This window comes from Anser cygnoides, chromosome 1 (assembly GCF_040182565.1).
Source record: "Anser cygnoides isolate HZ-2024a breed goose chromosome 1, Taihu_goose_T2T_genome, whole genome shotgun sequence".
Taxonomy (NCBI): Eukaryota; Metazoa; Chordata; class Aves; order Anseriformes; family Anatidae; genus Anser; species Anser cygnoides.
The window spans coordinates 128564252-128591377 of NC_089873.1; the positions used below are offsets into that span (position 1 = coordinate 128564252).

The 27126-nt window shown below is 42.3% G+C and overlaps 1 protein-coding gene across 1 annotated transcript in view; it reads left to right on the forward strand.

The window, feature by feature from the left end:
* The first annotated feature begins 5972 nt into the window (after positions 1-5972).
* BCLAF3 (BCLAF1 and THRAP3 family member 3) overlaps positions 5973-27126 on the forward strand; it is a 34104-nt gene continuing 12950 nt past the window's right edge. Inside the window, exons 1-9 of the mRNA XM_048066731.2 lie at positions 5973-6134; positions 13746-13817; positions 15777-16355; positions 16699-17367; positions 19576-19754; positions 20339-20453; positions 20653-20716; positions 21557-21675; positions 23508-23622. Coding sequence (XP_047922688.1) covers positions 13777-13817; positions 15777-16355; positions 16699-17367; positions 19576-19754; positions 20339-20453; positions 20653-20716; positions 21557-21675; positions 23508-23622 — 1881 coding nt within the window. The 5' untranslated portion in view covers positions 5973-6134; positions 13746-13776. The remainder of the gene's footprint in view (positions 6135-13745; positions 13818-15776; positions 16356-16698; positions 17368-19575; positions 19755-20338; positions 20454-20652; positions 20717-21556; positions 21676-23507; positions 23623-27126) is intronic.

The following is a 27126-nucleotide window of genomic DNA, read 5'->3' on the forward strand; positions in this document are numbered from 1 at the left end:
GGAGCATGGGATGCCAGGGCAGCTCTGGCGCTGCGAAGCAGCCTGGAAGCCCCAGCAGATGTACTTCCACAAAGGGCTTAAGCCACAGTCCCTTCCCAAACCAAAACGTTCTCAGCCAAAGCCCTTCCAAACCCAAAACGTGAAATACATCCCTAGCAGGTACCTTCTCATTAAGCTGGCTGACATCCAGGAGGCGCTCTGTGCTCTCAGGACAGCAGGTGAGACCACTGAGCAGACGCCCCCGTGGTGAAGGGACCCTGGTCTCTTCCAGTGGTGTTTGCTGAGCAGGGTTTGCCAGTAGCACCTCTAAGGTCACTCCTGTGACTACCTGCTTGTTCCTTACCTGTAGAAAGGGTATTAAAATACAAGCGGTTTCATACTCAGGAGCTAGTGATTTACTCTGTGAGGTCTATTTCTTGTTTTCTTTAAGCCACTTCCCAAATGCTGCACTGGAAAAATGAGCAAGACTGTCATTTAAGCAGCACACAAACTAATTGGTGGGGACATGCTGCTTGACCTGCTGTAGCGATGTGTGGGACTTCGTCCTTACCTCTCCCTTCTCCGTCCCTCTGCAAGAACAATGCAGAGACTGAAAAGCTGTCTACTCCTGCTCTCGTTTGAGAGGAATGCTGCTCAAGTTGTTGGTTGCCTCCAAAACCAACGTGAAGAGTGGTTGTTGACCTCTGCTGCCTATATAAATGTCCGTTACCTGACACTTTGGGACACTGATTTGCAGCACCAATACTACGTTTTGAGTAACTGCTGGGCCACTACGCCAAAACCTGGAGAATGTGTATTGTGATTGCATTTATTTATTTTTTAATCTTAAGAAAAACAGCTTTTAGGTTCATTCACTTTCCAGAATATATACATATATATACGTACACTTAAAAATAATCTGAACCTTGAGATATTAAAATACATTTTTGTTATGCTTTTAGTGGCAGCAATATCAGTCCAGGACACTGCAAGCCACAATGTTCTTCTCTCCCCAGTTCTTTATCCCATCATTTATCTTACCGTTATTATCTCTCACAGATGAAAATTAGGTGCTGTTGTTCACTCAGTTGGCCAATTTAACTCATCTATTGTAGCAACATGTTAAGTGTAAAAGCCCTTAAAATTGCAGGCAGAAACAGTAAGAGGAAGGATGCTTAAGCTTTTAAAATAATTACCTAAAATACAAGAAAATGGTTTCTTGACCACCTGAGTAATTTTTGACTCTTGTTTTCATCTCAGTTACCTTGTTCATTCTCCAGCTTGTAGTACTAAAGTACAATAACACAGTTTATAGTATTTCTAATGATTCAAGACTGAGATAGTAATGTTTTTGAACTAGTGGGCTGCATGATTACTTGGCGCTTGCAATTCTCAGGATAAAAATAAATGCTCTGGAAACTAGTGCGTGGTGTTCACTTGGGAGCTTTACAAAAATAGAAGTGTATCCCTCCTGAAATCAAGCCTTAATGATTTCCAGAGAAGAAAACAACTATTGTTCAGGAGAGATTCAATGAATAGAAAGAAAAGGTAAGCAATGTGCTGTTCTCTATGAAGTCCTTGCTCTAAGATTTTAAAATAGTTACATAAATAACTCAAACCACAAGCTATGCATTATCACCTGCATCTTCTAGCATCACTTGAAGTCAGTGGCAATTGTAGGTGATTGACACTGTACAGGAGTGGGCCCGAGAACCTTAAATTACATAGCTGGAGAAAAAATGTAATGGGTGTGAAATATGTTTACAATCAAGGAAATTACTCTGGCATGATTTCCTCATTTTTTCTATAAATAACAGCTACACTCACCAAATTCAGTACATGAGCAGCACAGTAAGCAGTACCACGGTAATATCTATGACAACACTATATTATGCTCACTCCTCCCTTTTCAGAATAACCTCTCTTTTAATATACAGATGGCAAAATTTTCTGAAATATCATTATTAGCATGGTAAACATGCAGAGCTATGAAGGTCTAATACCAATAAGTACTGTGGAGTTACTCCTGATTTTCCTGCTGCAAGATCTCAGACAAGGAAGTTTTCACTCTCATTTTTCTTTTCCTAAACCTCTTATCAGTTCAAACAAATAAACGCTAGAGAATACAAATTCTTGTGGTCTACTGCTGGAAGCAGTTTGTTCTCCAGTTTCCTGGACAAAGACTGTCCACACCATCGCTGGCAGAGAGACAAAAGATCAGAGGTTTTTTGGAGACTGCCTATCTGCAGTAGTGCGTCTGAGATAGCAACGAGGCTCCGCTGTCACAGGCAATGAATCCACACAGGCCTGGTCGGACGTGGATAAAACCTCCCCAGCTGAAGACTGCGTCAGCATTGCTTTCCTTCCGGCAAGCAAGTTGCATTTCTAACCTAAATTTTAAAGAGGTTAGCTTATGTTTGGGGGCTGAAAGTGCCCCGTAACAAACGAAACTGTTGGTGGCTTTAGTGAGTAACTTGGTGGAAGGCGGGAGGGGGAAGAGGGATGGCTGGAGGTCCCGTCGCTGAAGAACGCCAGGATGCTGTGCGCGTGTTTACAAGTGATTATCATTAAAATTACTGAGAGAGGTGAGTATGGGTAGCGCCACAACCTCCTGTCATGCTGTACTGTTTGAAACCGCTCCCTCCTCAGACTTCCCATCCGGCCGCTTCACCAGAGGGGCTCCTCGGCCTGCCTCCTTCCTGGGCCCTGCGCCTCAGCGGCCTCCCCAGGCCCGTCGGCAGCCGACACAGGGACGCTAAGCCTAGTTCAAAGCCGCTGCGTGTAAGGTTTTGTTACCTGCACTTGTGTCACGCGTCGGTATTAATTCATGCATAGCAATTGTTTTCGCTGCTAAGTTGCAAAAATCCAGCCAGGTTTACGCAGGCCGCACGCCTTGCGGCAACGGCGCAGCTTCTGCGTGTCGTTACAGGAAAGTCGCGAGGACCTTGTAAATAAAACACGCAGGCATCCGTACGTCACGGGGCTGCAGCCTCGCTACAGGCTCTCTTTAAAGAGTAATTTGGTGATACTATCGGAGCCCAGGCGTGCAGCCAGTCAGCCTCTCGCCTTCCTTCAGGTTTTAATTAAACGATGGCTTTGCAGCTTTCCGTAAGTTTCAGAGCTAAATAATGTGGGGCTTATTTCCTCAGTTAAAGAGGGAATTGTTATCTGTTGCTCTGAGCCTCGACTGGAAAAAAATACCACTGTTCTCCAGAAAGCTGTTGAACAAAGCTCTTACAACACCACATCTGGTCTTTTACTTTATTCTGGACCAAATTCTTGTCTGGATGAGGTGTTTCAGATTTAAAGTTATTTTGACGAGTAACCTCAGGAGTTGACCTAAGCACCAGTATCTCAGTTTTTTATGAAGACAAACAGCTGACACTCCTTCGCTGGGAGCTTGGAGGTTTAGCTAATTTTATTCCACTCAATGACAGAAATCCTATTTTTTTTATTATTAGAAGAAGCGAACGTGTTGTGTGTCTGCAAAGACTTAGGCAGCTTACTCTTTTTTCTCTCTCTTTTTTTTTTTTCAAAGCAGCAGACGTGCTTTGTGGTTTGGCAAAAATATTTTGGTGTAGCTCAAAGACAAGAAGGAATGTTTGTGCTGAGGGACGGGTAGGTGAGAAATGAAAAAGAAAACACAAACATGAAACTGCTCTAAAAGTGGAGATCAAAGTTAACGAGGCCACACAAGTCTTATCAGGAGGCATAATAAAACAGTGAAGTACAAACTAAAGATTTCCCTTTAAATATTAAGAGAGGTTGGCCACTAAAACCATCATTACAGTTCCTGGTGGTGAATCTTCCCTTTGCAGATGTTTGCTGCAGCAGATCCTCTCTCACCGCTCCGATGTGCTGTTTCTCCTTCAGGTATAACCATCTGCGGGCTCTGTCTACACACACCAAAATGAACTGTGTAAGGCAACCAAACTAACCCGCTCCCTACAAAGAGCTTTGAATTTCATTTATCTAGTCCACCTTGGTGGAGGGCAGGTATGCAGAAATGGTGGCTGTGGTGGTGAGCCTGGCAGCATGGGAAAGCCCAGGCTTCTGGACCTGACCCTCCAAGGATCGAGGAAAGTTTTATTTCTGCCTTTTTTTTTTTTTTCTAAATTAGCATAGCATTCAGCAAAGTTTGGCTCCAATAGTAAAGTTTTATGTGGAAAACAAAATGCCTGCTTGTAAGAACAGATAGGTAAAGTCTATCTACTATCTCTTGACGGTTTCTGCTTTCAAATTCTAGCTTACTTCCATCCGTAATTTCCAAGTATTTAGCATGCAAACCACAGCCGTACTGTTTCCAAAGGGAATGTTTACTAAATTAAACATTAAAGGAATATGAAAGCTATTCTCTATTCTAATGATACCTAATTAGAAAAAACATGGAAATAGATTAAAATAATTAGTCTTAATAAGTAGTAATTGTCAAGCCTTGTGCAATAGAATAGCCTTCACAATTTAGGGATGGAGAATAACAATGCTGGGGAACTCCTAATAGGCACTAGTTTGAATATTAATTTAATTTGCAAAGTGTGTTTAATTTCTTATTTTCCTGGACTACATGGCCCCTACCACGGAGACCCTTGTGTATACGCCTGATGTTACCCATCAGGATAATCACAGAATGGCTTGGGTTGGAAGGGACCTTGAATATCATCTAACTCCAACCAGCGTATGATGGCTCGTGAGCATCTAAGTGGAATTCAAATCAAGAGGTTAATAACGAAGTACTGGATAGTGTATGTAATGTGTAAGTTTACCATATGCACATAGTGGTGGGTTGGCTATGCTTAAGTATCAGGGCAGTGCTCACCTCGCTACACCTAGAGAGCAGGCAAACCATAACGCCAGCCACAGCAGGGAATAAAACCAAATCGCTTTGTATTAGTTCCATTCCTTGGGCTTGGGAATGAAGCTGTGCAGTGATCACCCTGTGTGTCATGAAAGGCGTGCCAGACTCGACCTGGTGGAGCCTTGAAGGCTGTGGGAGGCCCTGGGGGCCCAGGTTTGTTTGGGAAAGTGTGGGTGCACAGCATCAACCCGGACTGGTCTCACTTTCTCAACCTGAAGATTGCTCTGCCCAGTTCTCACCCCAAGCTCTTGTTAATGAAAATACCAGCCAGGCACAGAAGAAGCAGGAGTTATTTAGTGAAAGTTGTGACTGGATTTCTGTATCATATGGTTCAGTAGATCTTCTGCAGTCACATTTAACTGTAAAGACTACTACCAAATTTAAAAATAATCATGTACTTTTATGCTTTCCACATGAAATTTTCCAAGCATTTTGCTGAAGATGCTTGAAATTATTTTGTATGAGAATTGTTAGTGATGGACTTCAGTACTAGGTTAAAGGTTGGACTAGATGATCTTAGAGGTCTTTTCCAACCTGAATGATTGTATATATATTTCTAAGATGAGGGGAAATGGCCTCAAGCTGCGCCAGGGGAGGTTTAGGTCAGGTATTAGGAGAAATTTCCTCGTGTTTGAGCTGGTTTAAAAAGGACTGAAGAACCGTAGCTACGAAGAGGGATCCCTCAGTCCTGAGTGCAGCAACTCTGCCAAGGTTAAGAAGACGGAGATCTGAAGGATCAGTCCTGTAAAAGGAGGGCAGGAAGGTGCCAGCCCAAAGTCTGAAGGACTGCCAAAGTCAGCAGCATGTGCTGGTATTGGGAACACAAGGAAACCAAGACCGCTTCTCTGAAGTAAATTTAGTCAGGAGGTTACGAGATTAAGTAACCTTTGTCCAGTGAACGTAAACAGCTCACATAACAACCACCTCACGGCCTGTGAGGCCATGGATCGAGCACAGCACTGCGTCTCCGATCAGGCTCACAAACGCCCGGGAGACACAAGGCAGGGCACTGACAGCGCCTCTCTTCCAGCCTCGAATTTATTTTGGCGGTGTGTGGCGGCGTTGGTGTGGAGGGGAGGCCCCCGTGTGCCCGCCCCAAGCCGTCCCGCCCCATCCCTCCCCTTCCGGGCCGCCCGCCCCTCCTCTCTCCCCGCCCGCCCTTTCTCTCCGCCGCCGCGCCCGTGGGGAGCAGCTGCGGCCGGCAGGGCCGCCGGGACCCGCCCCGCCTGCTCGGGGCCGGGCACCTGCTCGGGGCCCGGCGGCTCCGGGAGCGGCTCGGCTCGGCTCGGCTCTGCGGGCGGTGAGTGCCGGGGCGGCGCGGTGCTGTCAGCGGCCGGGAGGGCCCGGCCCCGGGCCCCGCGGGGCTGCGGGAGGGAGGGAGGGAGGGAGGGAGGCGCCGAGCCGAGCCGAGCCGAGCCGTGCTGAGCCGTGCTGGCTCGGTGGGACCCGTGCTCTGAGTCCCGGGGCAGCGCACGGAGGGCAGCGGGAGGCCTCCGGGGTGTCGCCGTCCCCCCCCCCCCCCCCTCCCCCTCCCCGTCGGTCTCGGCTCCGCGCACCGCCGGGGCTTTGCGGCGTTTCCGAAGCGCCCCGAGCCGCCCGTGCCCGAGTTAGCAGGGTGTAAGACAAAGGCTCCTCAAATCGCCGGGAGCCGCGGCTGCCCGCCCGGCTGCGGGCCTGCGGGAGGAGCGGGGCTCCCCTGGAAGTTTGGGTGCTGGGGAGAGGAGGAGGAGGAGGAGGGAGGAAGGAAGGCGCCGAGGCACGGCCGGGGCTCTGCGCGGCGGCTGGTCCAGGGCTGGGCACAGGCGGGCGGAGAACTGCGTGACTAAGTCTTTCCCCCGCAAGCCTTCATCTTTCCGCTCCGAAGGGCTACCGAGGAGCTATCGGGATTTTTCTGGCATTTTTTTAATATTGGTGGTGGCGATGAGGTGAGGTTAATTAACTTCCTCCGGAGGCACGCCCTGCCATCCTGATAAACAGCTGTCTCAACGGGTGTCCCTGTCCTCCTCCACACCTGCCCTTAGCGAAATAACTGGTATTTCTGCCGCCGCTTTTGTAAGAGCGGCCCAGCCGACTTTCCCTCACCGCCTGTGGTGAGGTGAGGGGAGGTGAGATGGGCCCCATCGCCGTGCCGCCCGCCTCGTGGGCGCTCACCTGTCGGCAGGGAGCGCAGCCCACGTCCCGCTCCTGCCCCGGCTGGAAGCGGCTCCGTGGGGCAGGAGGAAAAGCCCCGGGAGCCTTCCCGCAGGGTCGGGCTCCCTGCTGTGGCTGGGAGGGCTCCTCGGGCTTCCCGGCTTCCTGGTGGCGGCGTTGGTGGCTCTGAGTGTAGAGATTTCTTTTGCTTTTCTCCTTTTGTGGTTTACGATGGGAAGGCAAAGGTCTCTGTTAGGGTCTGTGCGTGTCGGATGGCATTCGTTAGGCAAGAAGTTATTACAGTTTTTCTTTCTTTTTTTTTTTTTTGCTTAAACATTAATACGATGAAGGTGGGGATTTCTAACCTGCTTCTGACATCTCTTCAGGACCTGGGAGGCAGAAATGGCTGGGGATGGTACTGTGAAATTTAAGGCTCTGTCATAGCCACGTGTTAAAGACCTATAGTTCAAGTATTTATTTCACAGAATCACAGAATCATTTGGGTTGTAAGGCACCTTAAAGCCCATCCAGTTCCAACCCCCCTGCCCTGGGCAGGGACACCTCCCACCAGAGCAGGCTGCCCAAAGCCCCATCCAGCCTGGCCTTGAACACCTCCAGGGATGGGGCATCCACAGCTTCTCTGGGCAGCCTGTGCCAGGGCCTCACCACCCTTTGAGTGAAGAACTTCCTCCTTATACCTAACCTAAATCTACCCTCTTTCAGTTTAAGACCGTTCCCCCTTGTCCTGTCCCTGACCAAGAGTTCCTCTCCAGCTTTCCTGTAGCCCCCTTTAGGCACTGGAAGGCCACTGTAAGGCCTCCTGGAGCCTTCTCTTCTTCAGGCTGAACAGCCCCAGCTCTCCCAGCCTGTCCCCATAGGAGAGGTGCTCCAGCCCTCTGATCATCCTCGTGGCCCTCCTCTGGACTTGTTCTAACACTTCCGTGTCCTCCTTGTGCTGGGGGCCCCGGAGCTGCACGCAGGGCTCCAGGTGGGGTCTCACGAGAGCAGAGCAGAGGGGGAGAATCACCTCCCTCACCCTGCTGGCCACGCTGCTCTTGATTTGAGACTGAAATCCGTAATTTATTATGTGGTATAGTCTTACCCAGCTCAGTCTTTTCAAGTTGGCATTGTAATCTGTTTTTCTACAAAGGTGAAGCATTGCCTGCTAATTAGTGTCATTAAATGGGTTAGTTTTAAATGAGAGCACAGTGAGCTTAAGTTACATGCTCAGTAGATCTGCTCAGATATTTTTATTCTTTTGTTCAAATACGCAGGGGCAGGGGAATACTTTCTCTGTATCTCAAGGAATTTCTTGCAACTCATATATTCCTTAATGAGCCTCTAAACTTCAGCTGGGATTGTACTTCCAGTAATAGGTCTTCATCCTTGTGGGTGGAAGGGAACAATATTTTGTGTGAATGTGTTTTCTTTTTATTTCTTGTTTTTCCCTATATAGCACGTAGAGGGGAGTGAGGCCTGGATGCTGCCCCTGCATGGGATTGCTTCAGCACTAGCACGAGGCCCGGCCATCTGCTAATGTAGCTCAATACCAAGGATCAACCTGTATAAAGCCTGCCTTCTCCCATATGCCTCTAAGAAGAGGGTAAAAGCTGAAAAATAGGAGAAAGAGAACACATCCTCAAAGCTGCAGAGGCTGAGCCTTTGGGAGGCTGGAGCCGTGCTCCTGCTGGCAGGGAGATGGGCAGGCAAGCTGAAGAGTTGGAGCAAGCTTTGCTGGGGCGGTGGTTTGACGGCGTGGTGTGTTTGGTGGGAGTGCTGACTTGTGCTGCTGCCTCCCGCTGCCACCGGGCGCCTTCCTCTCAATCCTTTTGCCATGGCTGCATGAGGAGATGCTACGGACCGGCCTAGGAAACTTGGTTCATGTGGCATGGTGCTACAGCGAGTCCAACATAACCCGGGAGATGTGGAAGGCTCTCTGAGAGGGACAAAAGCCCAGGGGGAGGGATTTGTATTACCAACAGAGCACTAATCAAATATGGGAGCGATGAGGAAATTGCAGATGGAAATCAGAATCTAGATCTTCTGCCTAGATCTGTTACCAGATACATTGCCTATAAAAGTAAATGCTTTAGAGATCCCTCAGCTGAGTTTCTTTTGCCTCAATCAGCACGTGTGGCTGGTCGTGGCACCAGCGTGCCCCATGTGTGCTGCTGGCAGAGCTGTCACTGGGCACATGTCTGGTGGTGGCTGGCTGGGGACCCTTTTTGCCCTGTGCATGTGGTGGATGTCCCCATGCCACTGGCTCCAAGCTAGGGGAGATCTGAGGCACAGCTCGGGACACCCTGGAGTCTGTGTGTGGGGGTACAAATCAGGGGTTGGGGGATTGGAGGTGTTCAGCAGAGAAACTGGGGGGGAAAATGGGTGTCTGTGGCCCAGCACAGCGCCTGTGGTGGCGGTGCCCGAGCCATCTGGGAAGCACGGAGCTAAAGGACGTGCGAGGTCCCGTCGCGGCTAGGAAAGCTGTTTTGCAGGGAGGTGTTTGTCTGTTCGTACGCTCTTCCCTGGGCACTTGTTGTTGGAGGCGAGGTTTATGCAGATAAGGTTCTGAGCTGGCTGTACGTACCTAGCACCTCGGCCAGGCACGTGGTGCAGCAGTGCCCGGGGGAGGAGGGCTGTGTGTCACAGCTCGGCTCCTTCCTCAGAGGCAGTGTCAAGGGAGCTTGTATGCCTGGAAGGCCAGCAGGCAGGAGGAGCACACAAGGCTGATGCCCTGCTCGGGCAGTAGCTGGGGGGTTCACGTCTGACAAGCTTTGACTCTGCTCCTGTAACTTACTAGAAAAGTTGCCAGTCCTATGCTTCTTTTTAGAGGATATGATAAATGGTTTTCTGTATTGTGCTCTTCAAACTGGATTGCAGCTGAACTTCTAATTTGATTGTATTTCTGGCAAATACTTGACTGTCTTGGTTTTGACTCTCAGGTCCTGGTTTCTCTCTTGACAGGCACCGCAGCAGTACATGCTCTGGCACGTCCCTTGTAGTTTCTGGTTGATCCCAGCCTAGAAGATAGTCAAACGAAAAGCTTGCAGGTTCCCATTTGCTTCCAGAGCAGAGAGAAAGGATAGTGAGCTGGGTAGGTTTTGCAGTGAGGGTCAGCATCTGTCTGTGACTGCTGTGTGACCCAGCTTATGAAATATTTGCTTAGCCCTTCCTCTTGTAAAAGGTTTGGGAGGCAGTTGTAGTGACAGGCAGTCCCTTACAAAGGGCCAAGAGATGATGCCTCCCTTACGCGTGGGACAATGACAATTAAAGAGCAACTTGGTGGTGGTGAGCACTACTCCAGTTAAATTGCTCTTCGCCTTTCCAGCGTGGGGTTTCTTCTGTCATCTTTATTGTGGATGATGGAAGGCACCCAGAAGTATGTGAAGCAGCCCATATATTTGCAGTCTGTTTACAGAGGAGTTAACTTGTGCTCCAGCTGTGTTCTGTCTGTAAGGTTTTAGCTGTTTGGGGCTCACTGCTGTGGGACGGTTTGCATTATCCAGGGCTCCTTTTCCCCTTCGTTCAGCTAGATGGTTGTGGTCACTCTTTTGTTTACTGCTGGAGAAAACCAAAGAGGTTGGAGATCGTTTCATTCAGAAAAGCGAGTTCTTAGAAGTTGATAACCTTTCCAAAAGAATGTGTGTTCTGGTCAATGTATCCCAAACAATATCTGGCTGTTCTCAAGTTACATTTCTCAAGATACTTCCTCTGGGTCCCTGAAACTACAAGAAAGTGTTGATTTCCAAAAGGTACAATCAAGGGGGGGCTGGCAGCAGGCTTAAGGCGGTTTCTCCTGAGAGAGAAGCTGTCAGATTTCAATTCCAAAAGTCAAGGAAAAGGTGGCGTTTCCTATTAATATTAAAACCACCTAAGCACAGTTACTGATAACTCCTTCAATGAGTCACTTATTGTCATAACGCAACAAATGTGAGGAGCACTGGGAACCTATAAGCTTACTTCCTGGTTATGAAAGCGTGCAAAACACTATTTTTTTTTTTAGTGACAGCGTCCTATAGAGAGCAATAGGAGGACCTGGTGAAATTCAGAATCCAGAGTACAGAAGGTCCTGGCATATCTGGTTCAAAATGAGCTGGCCTTTAGGAAGCATCTGGGTGGCTGATGAGGCAGCTGTAGGGCCTCCACATGGTTCAGATAATCCTGCAATAGACAGGCTTGGTGCCTGGTGCCATCCTATGGAAAGCTTTCTTTTGGCTTGGATCTGTATTGCTGATCTAGGTGAGGTGATTTAAACGTGAATTTAGCAGTGTGCTTACAAATTCTACGTAGTTTCTGGTGTTATGCTGGGAGTTTTGTTTGGGGTTGAGCGTCCGCTCCCTTCACGTGCTGCGTGTTGCACCTTTGAGTCTCCCTGTGAGAAAATCTCGTAATCCTGGGTCACTTCTTAGGAGGTGCAATAAAACAAGTGAACGCTTTCTTTCCACTAGGAAAAAGGAGTGTCTTCGTTGAAAGTTACAGTCATCTTGTTTATCCTGAGGCAAGATCTAGACGTGCTGTCATAATACTTCTCATGCTGCTAGGAAGGTTGTTTAGCTGGACTGGAAAGAATAAGAAATCTTCCGTTGTTTCCAGCTTGACTGATCTGTGGCATGGTGTCCTGGCATTATATTAGTTTCTGTGTGAAGCGTTGGGTGGGGTTTAATGGCACTGTGTGTTTTCGGTGTTTCCATGCTCCTTCTAAAATGAAGGATAAACTTCAGATCTGAAGGGAAGGTAGAAAACAAGACTTTGGCATATTAAAAGCTGTCACTTAGTTTATAAGGAAAAATGATAGTGATGGATCTTCAGAGCTTGTGGGATGTGCATCTCTGTTGTTGGGGGTGTGTTTTCATGTTTCTGACAGTTTCATGTTTCTGTTCAGTTTGACAGGGTGTGTCTGTACTGGTGAGAAATAGGAAATTATTTCAGCCACACTATTACCACTTTTGGAAAAGTGTTTAATACAAATACTGGTGTTGGAGCATCTTTTAACTTTGGCTGTACAGTCTTAGAGTAAACAAAGGGTCTAAAGTACGTTCATGCTGCGCAGTCCTCAAATACATGCCTTTAGGATCTAAGAGGTAATACTTCATATTTGAAATTTCAAGGAACCAATGTGTCGTCTTTGGGGTACTTTTGCAAGAGATAACGAAGCAAAAAAACCCTTCACGCTTACAACTTCATGCCTTGCCACAGGGAAACACTCATTGTGGAGCAAATACTCTAAGGGAACATGAGACTTCATAATAAAAAACCTAGATTTTTTTTTTCCTAGAACTGTGCTATTACTACATCTTGCAAATAATTGTCTGGTTAGATTATGCTCAGCTTATGAGTAGGAAGCGAATGTTTCCAGAATCAGCCTGAAATATGTGGGTTATGGATGGTTTGTCTAACATCCATCTGTGGTGGTAGGCATCAGAAACACGCTCTATGTTCTCTTCTAAGGTAGTGCTGTTCTAGCCATGATCTAATCAGACAAAAATAAGATAGAGCAAGGGGTAGTATTTAATTTGACCTATTAGCATGGGGTGGGAGAGAACAGGCATGCGGGCACATGTCTACTTCTCTGTGTTTCTTATGAGCCTTAAAGCTTGCTGTTTATTTCTGTCCTTTTGATTTCAGTTTTTCTGGTAAAAGATTGTTATACAAGAAATGATCTGAGTGCATGTGAGTGTCAAAAAGGCCAGGCTCGGCCAGTCTAGGGTAGTTCTCTGTCTCCGCGAGGGTCGGTGAGCAAGCTTTTAGGGCAAATACCGGAGCATGCGTGAAATGACATCGACCTGTGCATGTTTTTCCAGTTTCAAGTGGCTGGTTGTTCATTAATTTCAGAGCTGATGATGGATTTGTTTTTGCATCTATCTATTTCTGGCCTTTACAGCATCTTGTGGTAATTAGGAGTTTTAGGCTTGGGCATGTGGTCCAAATTCCAACTTTTACCTAGCTAACTGATGATAACCTCACCCCGTTTTAATCCTCCTGTTTGCTAAATAATGAATAACTGTTCCATTCTGATTCGCCAGTCACGTTTACTGGTGAGCTTGTATATCCTTTCGTTACTTGTTTTCCAAGCATCTGGTAACTTTTTGCAAAGAAGAGCAAGACAGGTAGATTGTATTGATCTATTTCTGATTCCTCTGTATCTTTTATGAGAAGGGATGCCCAAAACTACCTCCAGGATTCAAGAGCAGTGTGTCTACGTAGTGTAGTATAGCAACTGAAGCATAGAAATTAATCTTTAATACGTAGTTTTGTTAGGATGAAATGTGATGATACAAGTTACCACTTCATGGAGCAGTTAAAGCTTACAGGAGGTCTGTAATGATGTAAAAATATTGATCTATATTACAAACTTGAAGTTCAGCATATATGATAATGAAAAAAACATTTTTCTTTGTAAATTTGATTTTAAAACTGGCTGTCTCTCCACAGTCTGTCATCTATAGCATTTAGTGCCTCTAATAAATACAGCATTTTTTTTAGTTGCTGTAGCTTGTGGGATTATTCACTGCTGTTTTTAAATGTTAACAGCATTAAAGAAGGGAGAGCAATGGCCAAATATTTAAATTCTTTATAACGAAAATAAACTGCCTTCTAAGATCAGTAATTAGGATAAAAGTTACTTGCCTTAAGATGAGAGCTAGAAGTAAAAATAAAACTTGCTAAAAATATGCCACACCCCAGCCCTAAAGCATCTAATATTGTGCTGGTTAAAAACAAGTGTCCCTGTTGCAAATTGTAGTGAATTCTGTTGTCAGATTAGTGAATTGTATCATTTTTACAGCTTCAAGAAATTCATATAAACACGAGAGAAGATGACAAGGTCTAGATCAAGATCACCACGATGGAAACAAAGGTAAATATTTATCTATAACTCTGTTTGTGCTCTGAAATGTAGCCTTATATAGGGCTTTATAGTGAAGACTTAAAACTTGTGCAAAAGTGAACTGCAATCTGAACATCATATTTTACAAAATAATTGATTTCCCAAACTATTTCTGCAACTTTTTTCAAAATCATAATTTTGTTACTATTTTTCAAGCTGGAGATATTAAGGTTTTGGTCTTGTGAAGAACCTTGTTCAACTTGCATATTTTGGGACTTGGAATTGCCTGATGTACCGAACTCAAGCACCAAAATAGTTAATCTTATGTTTACTCAAATACCACCTGGTGAACTTAATGTCTGTGTCTTGCTCCTGTTCTTCCTCTTGGCCTACAGGGCGAGGGCCAGCAGATCGATTGCTAAAAATACTCCGTTCAAATACCTCAGGCTTTCTGAGCCTTTGGGGCTGATCAGTGAAATATGCCTTGCAACATAAGGCAAAATAATAACATGGGAGTTAGTGTCCTTGTTTTTCAACACTAGCATGGTAGCATGCGTCACTGACGTAAGCCACGAGAAGCACATCCAGCCAACTCCAGGCAGTTAAGTTACCTGCCTAGATTTAAGGACTTGCAATGCAAACTTGAGGCGTTAAAGCTGGAAGGCTGGAATGTGACCTGAAGTTTTCAAAACCTATTAGTATGTAGTACAAAACCTTACTTTGTTTTGCTGGTTTTGGGTTGCTTTTTTTTGAAGTAGATGTAATAATTAGGTTGGGGTGACAAAGGGAGTTTTTTGAATAACACAGAGAAATGTTTTTTAGAGAAATCCCACCTACTTGCATACTAGACTGATAATTGGCAATATGTCCTTGGAGCGAAGGACAGAGAAATGCCTGAGCTCTTGTAAAAATGCTAGCCTTAACCAGAACAACCGAAAAAAACTTGGGGTGGCAGCATGGGTGTGAGCAGTAGTTAGCTGCTATAGTTTAATGCAGATCTGTCACTCTGGCTTTGAACCTGTTTGCAGGAACAGAGGAAATAGTTACGCCAAATTGTATGTTTGCAATATGTGCTCAAAGAAAGTGACTTGAATTGTTTCAAATTCTAGTTCTCAGTCTTTTTATTCGAGAGTGTACAATGAGTAATTGAATACTCTGATCTGGTTTTGGGCTTGGATTACTTTAAGGTTCTTGCTAGTGGTTTGTGCTGCTTTTCTTTATTTAGGGAGATTTTGGCTAAAAATGCTTAAGCTGCCTTCATTTTTGTAACTGTAGGTCAAAGTTCAAAGGTGAGAAGGGTGTTATTGAGTGGATCTTTGCTATTGAAAGTTCAGCTGCTGAAGTTGCAATAACAGTGCATATGTTCATGCATATACAGGTACACATGCACACACTTTCACAAAAAGACCAAAAAAGTCTTTCTCAAACTTTGTCTCTTCTGCAGGAAAATGTCTACCTGTGTGACATCTGAAGTAGAATATTTTTATAATGTTTTCAATCAACACCTTTTTTTTTTCTTGGCATGATAAGAAAGCCTGAAAAATGTGTGTATTGGCATTTTGTTTTTTACTTTTTTGCATTTCTTCATGTGCTTTTTTCCACTCCCCTTTTTTCTCTTGGCACTGAAAAAGATAGGGAATGCTTGAGAAGTGTGAAAATGTGTAACAGTTGTTTTCAGTGTAGTGGAAACTTCATATACATGAGACTAATTTTAGTTTTAAATGAAAAAATGTCAGCAGAGGAAAATGACTGACTTACCGATATTTTGAGCGGGTATTTTTTCCTATTAACAATTTCAACAGGGTTGAAAGCAAGCTTGGTATTCCAGCTGGACAAATGACACTGAATATCTTGTCATGTTCTTAAATTTTCTTACCAGTTGATGAAAATTGTGTACTGAACTATACTTCCTTAGGGAATAGATGCTCTCATTAAGAGGTTGATTTAGTTTTATGGGACTACTCAAAGTGAATTTTATTTTTGCTTTAGGTCCTTATCTCCAGCATTTAGGAGTCCGGAGCACCATAGGCAAAGGCATGCTCATATTAATTATGACTGTGAATATAAAAGTTTTCGTAAGGACCCAAAGAAACCTATGCCTTGGAGAACAGATGATGAAAAATACGGACAAAGCAATTCTAGATTTGCACCTCATGGAAATAACCACCAGAGAATATATGAACGTAGATCACCTTCGCCAAACCTGAAGAGAATTCTCATGGAAGATGCTTATGGTCATAAACCCTACAGAACACATTCATCAGAAAGAACTGAAGGCAATAGGAGATGCCCGTTACCACCAAAATACTCGGAAATGCCGTATAAAGAGCATGATCGGCCATTTTACCACCACAGAACAGAAGATAGATACATGTTTGATCACTACAAAGTCGCTGGAAACGAAAAAGGAATGAAACCTTTTCATAGACCATTAGGGGCTCCATGTAAACTTGAAAGAAAATGGCATGAAGATGACTTGAGGCACCAGAGGTTACATGAAGAGAAGTATGTTCAGTCACCCAGAAGAGTGTCTGATGAATTTACGTCAAGGAGCTCTTTACAGAAGAGGTATAGGAATAAAATAATTAAAACCTGGGTATTGTGGTGTAAAGCCTCAAGTGAAAGTCTGTTTTCATTATAGTTGAAGATAACCACCTTGAAACACGTTTGCCACTTTGTAGTTTAATTATGGGCGACTGGTAATAGTGAAGTATTTGTCTTTTAAGTAAATCGTATTGATGGCTAGAGTATGAAAGGATATTATTTCCCTCTTAAGAGCCCCTGCACATCCGTACCTTGGCGTGAGGGATTTTGGGTTAACTTGGCACGCATTCTGCTGTCCAACATTCTTCACATATAAGTTCTCGCTTTCTTCTCTAGTGCAAGTGTAAATTGCTTTATGTCAACACAGGTATCCTGAAGATCACGATTACAGAGAATATGGGCACGCGTCTAACAGGGCTAAGGAAATGGAGAGGTATGACGGTGGAGAAGTAGCAAGAAATTCCAAGTGGAAGCAAGAACGTTCTTTTCCACCCTACCAAGAAAAGGAGGAACAAAGAAATCTGGGTGCCCAGTCTCACCGGTCGGCCGAAAGGGAGTACTCGGAGGGTTCTGTCACAAAGATAGCCTATGAATACAGTCACAAACGACGCAGGCATCCAGATGGGGAAAAGTTTTTCTCAGATGATAGAGCTCAGAAGTATGTGAAGCAGGAAGACCAGAAATACGGTTCTTCTAAGGGTGCCTGGAATAGCAAAGAGCTAGATTACTTTAGTGCTGGAAGAGCGAGACAGACTGAAGAAGGAGGGCATGTTGAAGTACCTGTTAAATATAGTTCAAAGAAGGGCTGCAATGCATGCGTTAACTCCTCCAAGATGGATGTTGATCTGAGATCCTTTAAAAACAAGCAGAAGGAAAGAGTAAGGAAAGAAGGGGAACTCAGGAGTAAAGTAGATTCCTCCAGTAGCCAGCATGATTCAAGTCATACTGTTTCAGATGTGAAAATGTCAGATGTCAACTGTAGGAGGGAGCATCTCACAATCAAAGTGGATATGAAGAAAATGGTGACCAAGTACAGGTATTTCTTTCCCCTCACCTGTTCTTCTTTCTTCCTGTATGCTTACAGTTTGTGAATATCAGAGGAAACAAGTGTTTCCTTAGGAGGTAACAAGGATGAACTCAGGTTGTACCTTTTTAATTTTACTATGTTTAAAATGTTGACTTGCTCAGACTGGAAGGTCATAGCCTGTTTCTATTTAAGAAATAAAACACTAGTTCATTTCGTGGAGATGTAGTAGCGAGTGGAAAGAACAGATATGGCCGATACAAACTGTAATTAAAGTTGCTTATTATAAGCAAATATATTATTTAAAAAAAAAACAAAACAGACATGCCCAGTCCTTTGTTCTGGAATGTGATGGCATTTTTTTTGGCTACCTGAGGAGTTCCTCATTTCTTTTGAAAACCAGGTAACCTTTAAATTGCATAAGTCTCAGTCACACATTCAGATGTTCAAGATCAAGACCAATAAAACTGTCAAAAGATTGAAGGTTTTTGGATTGTTATTATTGTAAGGAATGAAGTGGCAATCTGTTGAGGCATCAGAACCGAAAAGTAGTGGAGTATGTTTCTGTCTTGCATGTAGTGCTTGTGGTTGCCTTTAGCATTCCCGTTGTCAGCTGTATGGGGGGGGAAAAAGGGGGTAATACGAAAATCTAGGTAGTGGATACATGGTAGAGTAAGCGGCTTGGTTTGTCTAGGCATTTTCAGGATTTTCTGGTTTGTTGCCTTGCTGTTGTAGGCAAGGATGTTGTATAATGACAGTAATCCGTTTTGCAAGCTTATCAGCCTTCATTTTAAAGATACTCTGCCTCTTTTCCCAGATACAACATCTATGTAACTCTTTTCCTTTTCCAATATTTCAGAAATACCTAATGCAATTGAGAGTTATAAAGACAAGTTACTGTCTGCATGTAAGGGGCTAATATGAAAGACTGAGGGAAGGAAAGTGATTTTTGTTGAGACATGCATTTACCTTCCTAAACAATAATGTAAGGAAAACAACTTAATTCTTGCTGACTTTTGTTGCAAGCCCACAGGATGATTCCTGTATGTAGTACTCTCTTGCTGCTGGTCTTGAAAGTCATGCACAATGGACGTGGTAATTCAATGCGCATGGTTATTTTTTGCAGACTGAAGAAAGTACAGTATTGATTACAGCTTATTTTATGTGTAGAAGATTTGGTTTTGCAACTAAAATTAAAAAAAGTATAGCAAGCTAAAACACTAATTCTGCAGAAGCTGATAACTGGGAGTATCCATGCTGCGTACCTTAGGTACTTAAACACGTGACTGCAGATGACTGAGCTGATTCTTTATAAACCTTACAAGAAGGCAGATCATTCAAATCATCTGTGACAAATGCCTAAAATGAGATTGTTTGGATTCACTCTCATATGCATTCACTGGGGGGTAAATAGATGACTTCTGGGACCTGCTGTTTCTGATGCAATTTTTGCATGAAATTCTACTCCCCTACTTCTCAAATAGAGCATGGACAGGCGCATAATCACTTTGCATATAAAACTTTCAAGACAAAGACTTCACTGTCCATTCTGCAGTGTGTGAGCCCTCAACTTCTTTACAACTGACAAGCATTTTCGTTGCGAATAAAGCAGTAGAAATTTTAGTGTTTGCTTCCTTGTCAAAATAGCTCTTACGAAGCAACGCAACTATTTCAGGCATAAATATATTTAGAATTAGCAAAACCTGACCAGAAAGAAAAAATGTTAGACACATTCTTAAGTTTACACACTGCCACTGGAAACATGTTTGACTAGGCTCAGGTGATGCAGTTACCAAAGATGCTGCGGTTTTGACATCTGTGAGCTGTTCTTGAAAATAGTCTGGTAGCTCTTTGTAAACAAAGACACAGTTTGCCTCCCAGAATTACACTAAAAAGGCTAACAATCTTCATTTATCTATTTTATTTAATAATTAGATAAAGTTTAAAATTTACCAATTTTGTATTGCATACTTCACTGAAACAAGGATTCCCAAGACCGTAGTCATAGTTGGTTTTTTATTTTTATAGCTTTCCTTCCTTATGGCCCTTAGAGTTGCGATTTTGGGGTTGTTTTTAAATTAAAAGCAACAAAATGAGATTTCTGTTTCATGACACTTATTCCTAAAGCAAACTTCTTAATTTATTTTGTTCTACTTTTTTGTTTGAAGTTTTCAAATATTGAATTCTCTTCAAGTGAATATCTGCAATTTTTTATTTTAGGGCTGCTTCTAGTCATACTACAGAGAGACAGATGTCACACGATCTGGTTGCTATTGGCAGGAAAAATGAGAACTTTCACCCGGTGTTTGAGCACATGGAATCTGTAACACGCAATGTTGAAAACGACCCATCAAGAGAATTTACTCAGGAAATAATCACAATTATCCATCAAATTAAAGGTGGCTGTAATGTTGGGGGTTTATATGTATGCATTTATGTATTTATAACTACTGTATAACCTACGAACGTAGGCTGAGGATATAAAGTAGGTGGGTGGAGCATGGTGGTAAGAAGGTATCAGTCCTTAACGGAGGCCTTATTGTGGAGTGTTAAGGTAGAAGGGATTTCTTGCAAGTGCTTAAGGTTAAACTGCTTGTTTAGGAATGACGGGGTGGGGGGGAAAAGCTTATTGTAATCACAGCTTACTAGTTATGTATAGTTCCTTTAATTTTTCAGATTAGCTTTTAGACAGTTGCATCATGTTTAGCGTGGAACTCTGTTATTGAAGGATCCTAGTAGTTGCCATGAGAGAGGTGATAAATAGTCAACTTTCTTCAGTTTAATCTTACTAAATAAGGAGGTTGTCTAAGTTGGGCTGACCTAATCTCCTGCTTGAGAGTCTTAAACTGCAAGTGGAAATGGTTTCAAATTTAATCTTGGAAGTTGTTTGTATCTTTAACAGTTAATGTTTTAAAATATACAGTTTTCTGCTAAACACTTCAAATAGTACAAACAAACATTCTCGTATTTAATCTTTTCACAGCAAATTATTTCACATCTTCTGACATAACTCTGCATGAACGGTTCTCAAAAATTCAGGATAAACCACTTCCAAATACGAATGAAGCTAAAATAAGTTTGGATCCAGAGATTCACAGGTAATTGGTGTGCTTCTGCCTTAATTTATTTGCATTAAGGTGGTTAATCTTCAGGAGGCATTGCACAATATAGCCCGAGTGTTTGTTAACTGACTTTAAATTTTCCATACGTAGTCTGAAAAGAATTCTGTAGTTGGCTAACAATGATCTTGCTATTTATCCTGATGGTGCTTGTTCTTATGTAACTTTTCTGTTTCAGGAGGATTGACATGTCTCTAGCAGAACTTCAGAACAAGCGAACTGTGCCATCGGAATCTCCTCAGGTATTATTTAATTTTTTTGACAGTTAAGTGAAAATTACATAAATGTAAGTAACACTTTTTCCCCTTAAGCCACTTCTATGTTCTTTGAAGACTATCAGAAATTGAGTATTTTTAAAGAAATGCACACAAGCATATTTACGCGTACCACAAAGGTGCAAGTATGTGTTCACTGAGTAAAATGTGGATATTTTTCTAGAGTAGCTGGAGGGAGGTTATTCCTGCTCCTCAAACCCCTCTCTGATTTTAAGTAGTGTAAATACAAAATAAGTGACTGACATACGTATCCTAATTTCCATCTGAGATTGGAAAAACAGAAAAACCGTTGACGCCTCTTCTATCCAGATGTTAGACTGGCCCAACATACAGATTAGTCCTCCGAATGCTGTTTTATCCAATGTGTTTATTAAGGGACGTGGGATTTTATGTTCCCCTTTTAAGCTATATTTTCTGTGCTTTAGTTACCCATTTTTTCTATAGTGCAAGTATGTGGAAAGACAATTTAAGATCTACTATTCTTAATTAATGTTTACTGGAATTTGTGAATATTTTTTGTTGTGGTAACTCAGTAGGAACTTCTTTTGCTGAAATTCTAGTGTTCTGTTTAATATTGTTTGGAAACTTGTATCAAGGCAGATGGTGCAAGAGAGGGTAGTTGTTTGGGACAAATTATTATTACTGTTTTGGATTTGGGATCTTTGGGTTGATGTGCATCTGTCCTATGTCCAGATGGTTGTACTACATTAACAAGATTATATATGGGATGCAACCCCTGAAGGACAGAATCAAGTCAGTGTTTAGCTATTATGAGCTAACTTGGCTTCAACCCTTGCTTTTAACTAGAACATTATGAGAGTTTTAGAAGATCCAAACGATCTACGGCATGATATAGAAAGGAGAAGAAAAGAGAGATTGAAGAATGAAGATGAGAGAATGTTTCATGTAGATGGTGCGGCTCCAAGGTAATTAGCTAATAGCAATCCTATTTGCATAAGCCCATGGCTCTCTTCTGCATTAATTTTATTGACGCTTCCACAGTTGCATTCAAATTTGTTGTGATTCCTTCCCACTGAGTTTGTGAATTTGATTTGTATTGAAATTCCACCGATGTACAAAATTCCACCAATGTGTACTGCAAATGTAGTATGTAATGGCGTATTGCCTTGAAAGAAGTTAAGTTGCAGTAGGGAGGGGAAAAAAAAATGCAAGCTCAAGTTGCAGACCTGAGTAGAAAAAACAAATCTGAAGACACTTAACTATTTTTCTACTACTTTTTGTGGTATATAACAGCATTCTCTTGATATTTTGTTTTTTTCATAAAGTCATTCTAGAATGACTGCGTTGTTTTGCTGCTCTAGTTGTTTGTAATGTCGTGAAATGTGAGAAATTCTGATTCTTGGAGAATTGTATGAACTAAAATTAGATTTTTGGAATTGCTTGTTACTGCTCTGAATTCCTGCAACAGGTTTAATAAAGATGTGTGGCCCAGAGGTGTTTGCTAACCTCAGTCATCCTTTTTTGCTTTGATGTTGTGAGGTTGGCTGACTTGACTTATTAGTGTTAGTAATGTTGACTGAAGATTTGCCAGAGTGTAATGAAATGCATCTATGTTGTAGTCATGACTTGCAGATACCTCTTAATATATTGCTGTTTGTTCATTTTAAATACGGTCTGTAAATGGCAAATAGCAGCAATACATGCGTACTTAGGAAAAACTGACCTGTAAAGCTGCAGAGGAAACACTACTTGTATATTAGGCTTTTTTAAACAAAAACAAACAAAAAAAGAAAATAAAACCAAATTATTGGACAGTTGCTGATAGGCCTTTTATCAGCCTGGGGTTGTATCTTTAGTATACGTTTGGCCCAGTTGTCTGGGAAGGCTTTTTCTGCTACTTCCACAGTTGCTGTCTTCCCTACCTTTCATATACACCACTTAAAGGAGGAAGCTCACGCTTCTCTAAGAAGTGTGGCTGTCCTGGGGTGGGGGAGTGTGAAATTTATACTGTCAGCTCTAGTGAATAGTGTATTGTGAGCTGAGGGCAGTAATCGGATGAGGAGGAAAATTTTCCTGAGATCGGGATTTTTTCATAGTCCACATGTGAGATCTTGGCAATACTTAATCAGCTATTAATTTATCTTACATCCATGAAAACTGTTTCTGTATGTTTTGGGAACTATACATTTGGATTTCTGGTGATTACTTCTCATGTGTGTTTTATTTAGAGGTTTTATGCACATCTGTACTAACAAAGTACCCAGTAAAAAGTCACCATCCACCCCCCCCCCCCCTTAAAAAAAACCAACTGCTTGTTGATGATGAAATGAGCATCAGCTCACATCTAGCGATTTATCAGAGCTTCTGTCTGGTTTGAAACTTTGCAAAATTCCAAACTTTATACAAATTTAAAGATAGTACAGTACAAAACTGCTGAAATGCAAAAAGCAGGTCAACCGGCAGAGGGCAGTGACAACCAGCTGTGCAGATGTAGCTGGGTGAGCCAGGGAAACTTGATTTGATAGTGAGGCTTTCAAGAAAGCAGAATATCTCCATTAATTATCATTGCCTAAGAGAATACAGCTTACTGTGTAGTTCTGTGCAACTTGTACGCTAATGCTAAGCCCTAGTAATTTTTCAAGTGTCTTAGATCTAGATTGCTTGAAAACCATCACTTTACAACTTCTAAGTGGTACAGATGTTAGAATAAGGTCATTTAAATTACCAGGTGTTGATATATTATGGTTTGGGGTTTTAATTGTTGTCTCTCTCTCTCTCTTTCTCTTATGCACATCAGGAATCAGCAAAGCTGCAGTCTTTCAAAAATACAAAACTCTCAACTTGATGGCTTCCAAAAGCCTATGAGGTTCATTAAACCACCTTTCAGGAAATTTATTGGGAAACCTCACCTGGTAAGCCTAAATATAGAAGTAGTAGCTTCTGCATTTTTTTGATCTTTTATTCATGATTCGGTTTCTGCTGCACTGTTTAGGCTGATATGACTTTAACAGTCTGTGAACTCTTGTCTTTAAGTTCCCAGTGAGGCTTTATCTTCAGACTTGCTCAACAATAAAAACGGTCATAATTTCAGTTATAGTGCAACAGTACTTCTGTAGACATCTTTTGCAGTGCAGAATAATGCAAGTGAGCTAAAATCACTCTTATGACCAAATTCTGATTTAAAAACAAAACAAACAAACAAAAAAGTTCTTTTGCTTTAGAACACCCCTGTAGTATTCTAAAACAACTTTGCTGTTGTTTTTTTTTTTATAACCTAGCAGGGAAGTTGTCAGAAATTTGTTTCTGAAGTCTAGTTTAGATTGATGTTGGGTGTAACTATAGTAGAATTAAAATATTTTTTCAGAGTCTGGAAATAAGGTGTGCAACTCTAGAATTCTTACTGAGTAGCAGGAGCAGGTCAAACTAACTTAGAATTTATAATGTCTTACTGAAATTGATTAATCGAACTATGAAACAGTACAAGCTTCTCTTGTAAAGCTACAAACAATATAAGTTTCTGCATATTGCATTTCTCCTGCTTCATAATGTGATACTTAAACACAAATTAGAAGGCCTTGTTACTGAGCAGATAACCTGAGGTAACATGGAATAGTTTGGGAAAAACTAGTTGTCAGCAGCTGGAAGGGAAGGTCTGAATCCTTGGTTTGCGTAGGTAGCATTCACAGAGTCACAGCGTGGCTGAGGTTGGAAGGGACCTCTGGAGGTCATCTGGTCCAAACCCCTGCTCAAGCAGGTTGTCCAGGACTGTGTCCAGCATTGTTACTGAAACAGTGTTTCTCCTTGAGAGAAGTTACGGAAAGCTCTTATTCTAAAAGCAAAAATGAAGAATGTATTACAGAAATAATTAGAAATGCTGGAGATTATATTCCTAAAGATGGAATGTTATACAATGGCATAGCTTGTCTGTGTTGATATTGAGTTTATTGAAGCTAGTTTGGGCACTTATACTTTCTTAGGATCTCTTTGTAATGTACTTTAATATTGAAATGGGAAAGACAGTTATAATAAGTACGGTAGTAATGTATTTCTCCCATTTGGAAAATCCCTTCTAAACAACTACAGTCCTATTTCTGAGTGCTTGTGCTTGTTTAACTTGGGTAACTGGTAAGACTAGAAAAACTTTATTAATTTTGTATGATATTACTCTAAAACCTGTTTTATTGTGGGCGCAAAACAAGGAGACTAATAGAAATTGTCATTCTTTATACATCATAGTTAATACCCTATGGGCATGGTTCCAGAAGACCATACAACTTTCAAAGTCCACCAAAAGTAGCTTTTATTTAGTCAAAGTTGTGGTTGTCATTTGACATGTAGCTGCCTGGCAAGTGTAAGTGTCCCTCAATGCAAAACAACGCAATGCAACAATTTTAAAGAGTAAAGGGTATTAAGATTGAGATTGAAGCCCCCAAAACACATACTGATTGCTCGTTTTGTTTGCAGTGACTGTATTACTCACAGGGTGTTAGCTGTTAGTTTGAAATAAAAACTGACTTGTTAGATCTGCTGATGATTCTGAAGACTGCATTTTGGTATCTGCTAGTAAACTGCAAGCATGCAGTTCTTAGGGAGCTTATCTTCCTTAGGGGAGATGGGATAACTCCTTGGTGCAGTGTATCTTTCAGAAGAGCGTTATCTGTGAAAGCATAGGTATTAAAAATGCAAGGGATGACTCGTCATTATGTCAGCCATGCAGAAGTTTGCAGACGAAGTGGGAAGTTAAAACACTTTGGTTTGCCATTCACGTGTGCCAGTAGAAGTGAAATGAATCAATGCTTGCCACCTGGCATAGAGGGGTTACAGGCATTTGGCAAAGGTGTCCGGAGTATGCTAATTGGCACTTCCTAATTGCATCTTCTCTTCTGTTTTTGTTCATTGTTCTTGTTTTTAAATATTATTCTGCTCCTGTTGTTTTTCTTGTTTTTCTGCTACATCTAATGCTCGATATGTGAAGTAATGCAGAATGAAAGTAGTCTTTTCCCAGGCAGAGCAGATCACTAATACACTAACTCTCATATCTAAGACAATATAAACAGTTCAGCTGAACAGGCTAGCTTCAGTAGTGTGGCATTTCCTGTGGTGTGTGGACACCCTATATGAGAATGTAGGGTCCTTTCTCAAAGGAGAGGAGTTGTTCAGGACTGGGTGCCATGGGAGCAGAGCTTATCCTGGTGGGGGCACCTCCTCAAACTTGACCTTCATATATGTAAGGTGCTAGCACTGCTCTGCTATTTACTGTGTGAGTTGAGAACTGGAGCGCTTTCTAAGTGGTCAATTACAATTTCAGCCACGTGTACCTTGTGAACTGAGCAGGTTTTCTGTAGTAAATTCAGAGCTGCATGACTGTATCCGCTACTGCTTTATGCAGAAATGCAATATTAATGCAGTCGAAAGCATCCTTAAAGCAATGAATGAAGGTAAAGACCACTCATGCCTGTTCCTTACAAGAGGACAGAGGTCTGGAATTTGAGATTCAGTCTTCTAGCAGAATAGAACTGCTCAGATGTGAATGCTGCCATTTGTGTTGGGAAGTGTAAGGACCGCGACTAAAAAGTGATCTTCAGAGAAGAGTGCATTGGATTTAAGAAATGGTTTGATGCAACATCAGAATATTGATGTTGGGCCAACCATATTTATGAAATAGGAAACATCCTAAAATGGAGCATAAACTATGGGAAACAATAATGTGTGGAAATACTGAGGAAGGGATTGAAATGTAAGCAAGAGCTAAGATAATAGCTGCCAGATAGGAAAGTAACTGTGGTTTTGCTTACTCTTAGATATGTGGGTAGAAATCGTTTCAGTGAGCTCCACAATATAAGCAGAGCTCTCCAGTTTTTGTGGGAAGGCGTCTTATGTTGCAGAAGAGATGTAGTGATAGCATATTGTATCAGCAAAATTGTAAAGGTGTGGAAAACACATGCAAAAGTATGCAGTAGACATCCCTTATCACTTCTGTTTAGAAGTGTTGTACGTGTACTTTTAAAAACCCAGACCCCAGGAAATGCACAAGAACTCTAACCTTCAGCACTCCTCCCAGGCTTGGTTGCTCTTGTTTACAGATAAATATATATACAGAGAGAGGGTACATCAGAGAGCCACGCTTCAAATGACAAGCATAACAGTGCCAAGACTAAAAAAATATTTAAAAATAGTATTTGACAGGATAAAATACTTCATGTTAAGTTGTAATACAGGATTTAATTTTTTTTGTCTGAATTTACTAATAAAGACTTTCCAGTTTTGTTTGAAAAACCGCAATGAAATTTCACTATCTTGTGTAAGAAGGCATGTGTATCAGTACTGATAAGAGATGGTTGCTTAAATTCAAAGCCTGATAAACAGATAACATCAGATGATGTTAGGATGTTGCCTCATGTAAAGACAGATACCGT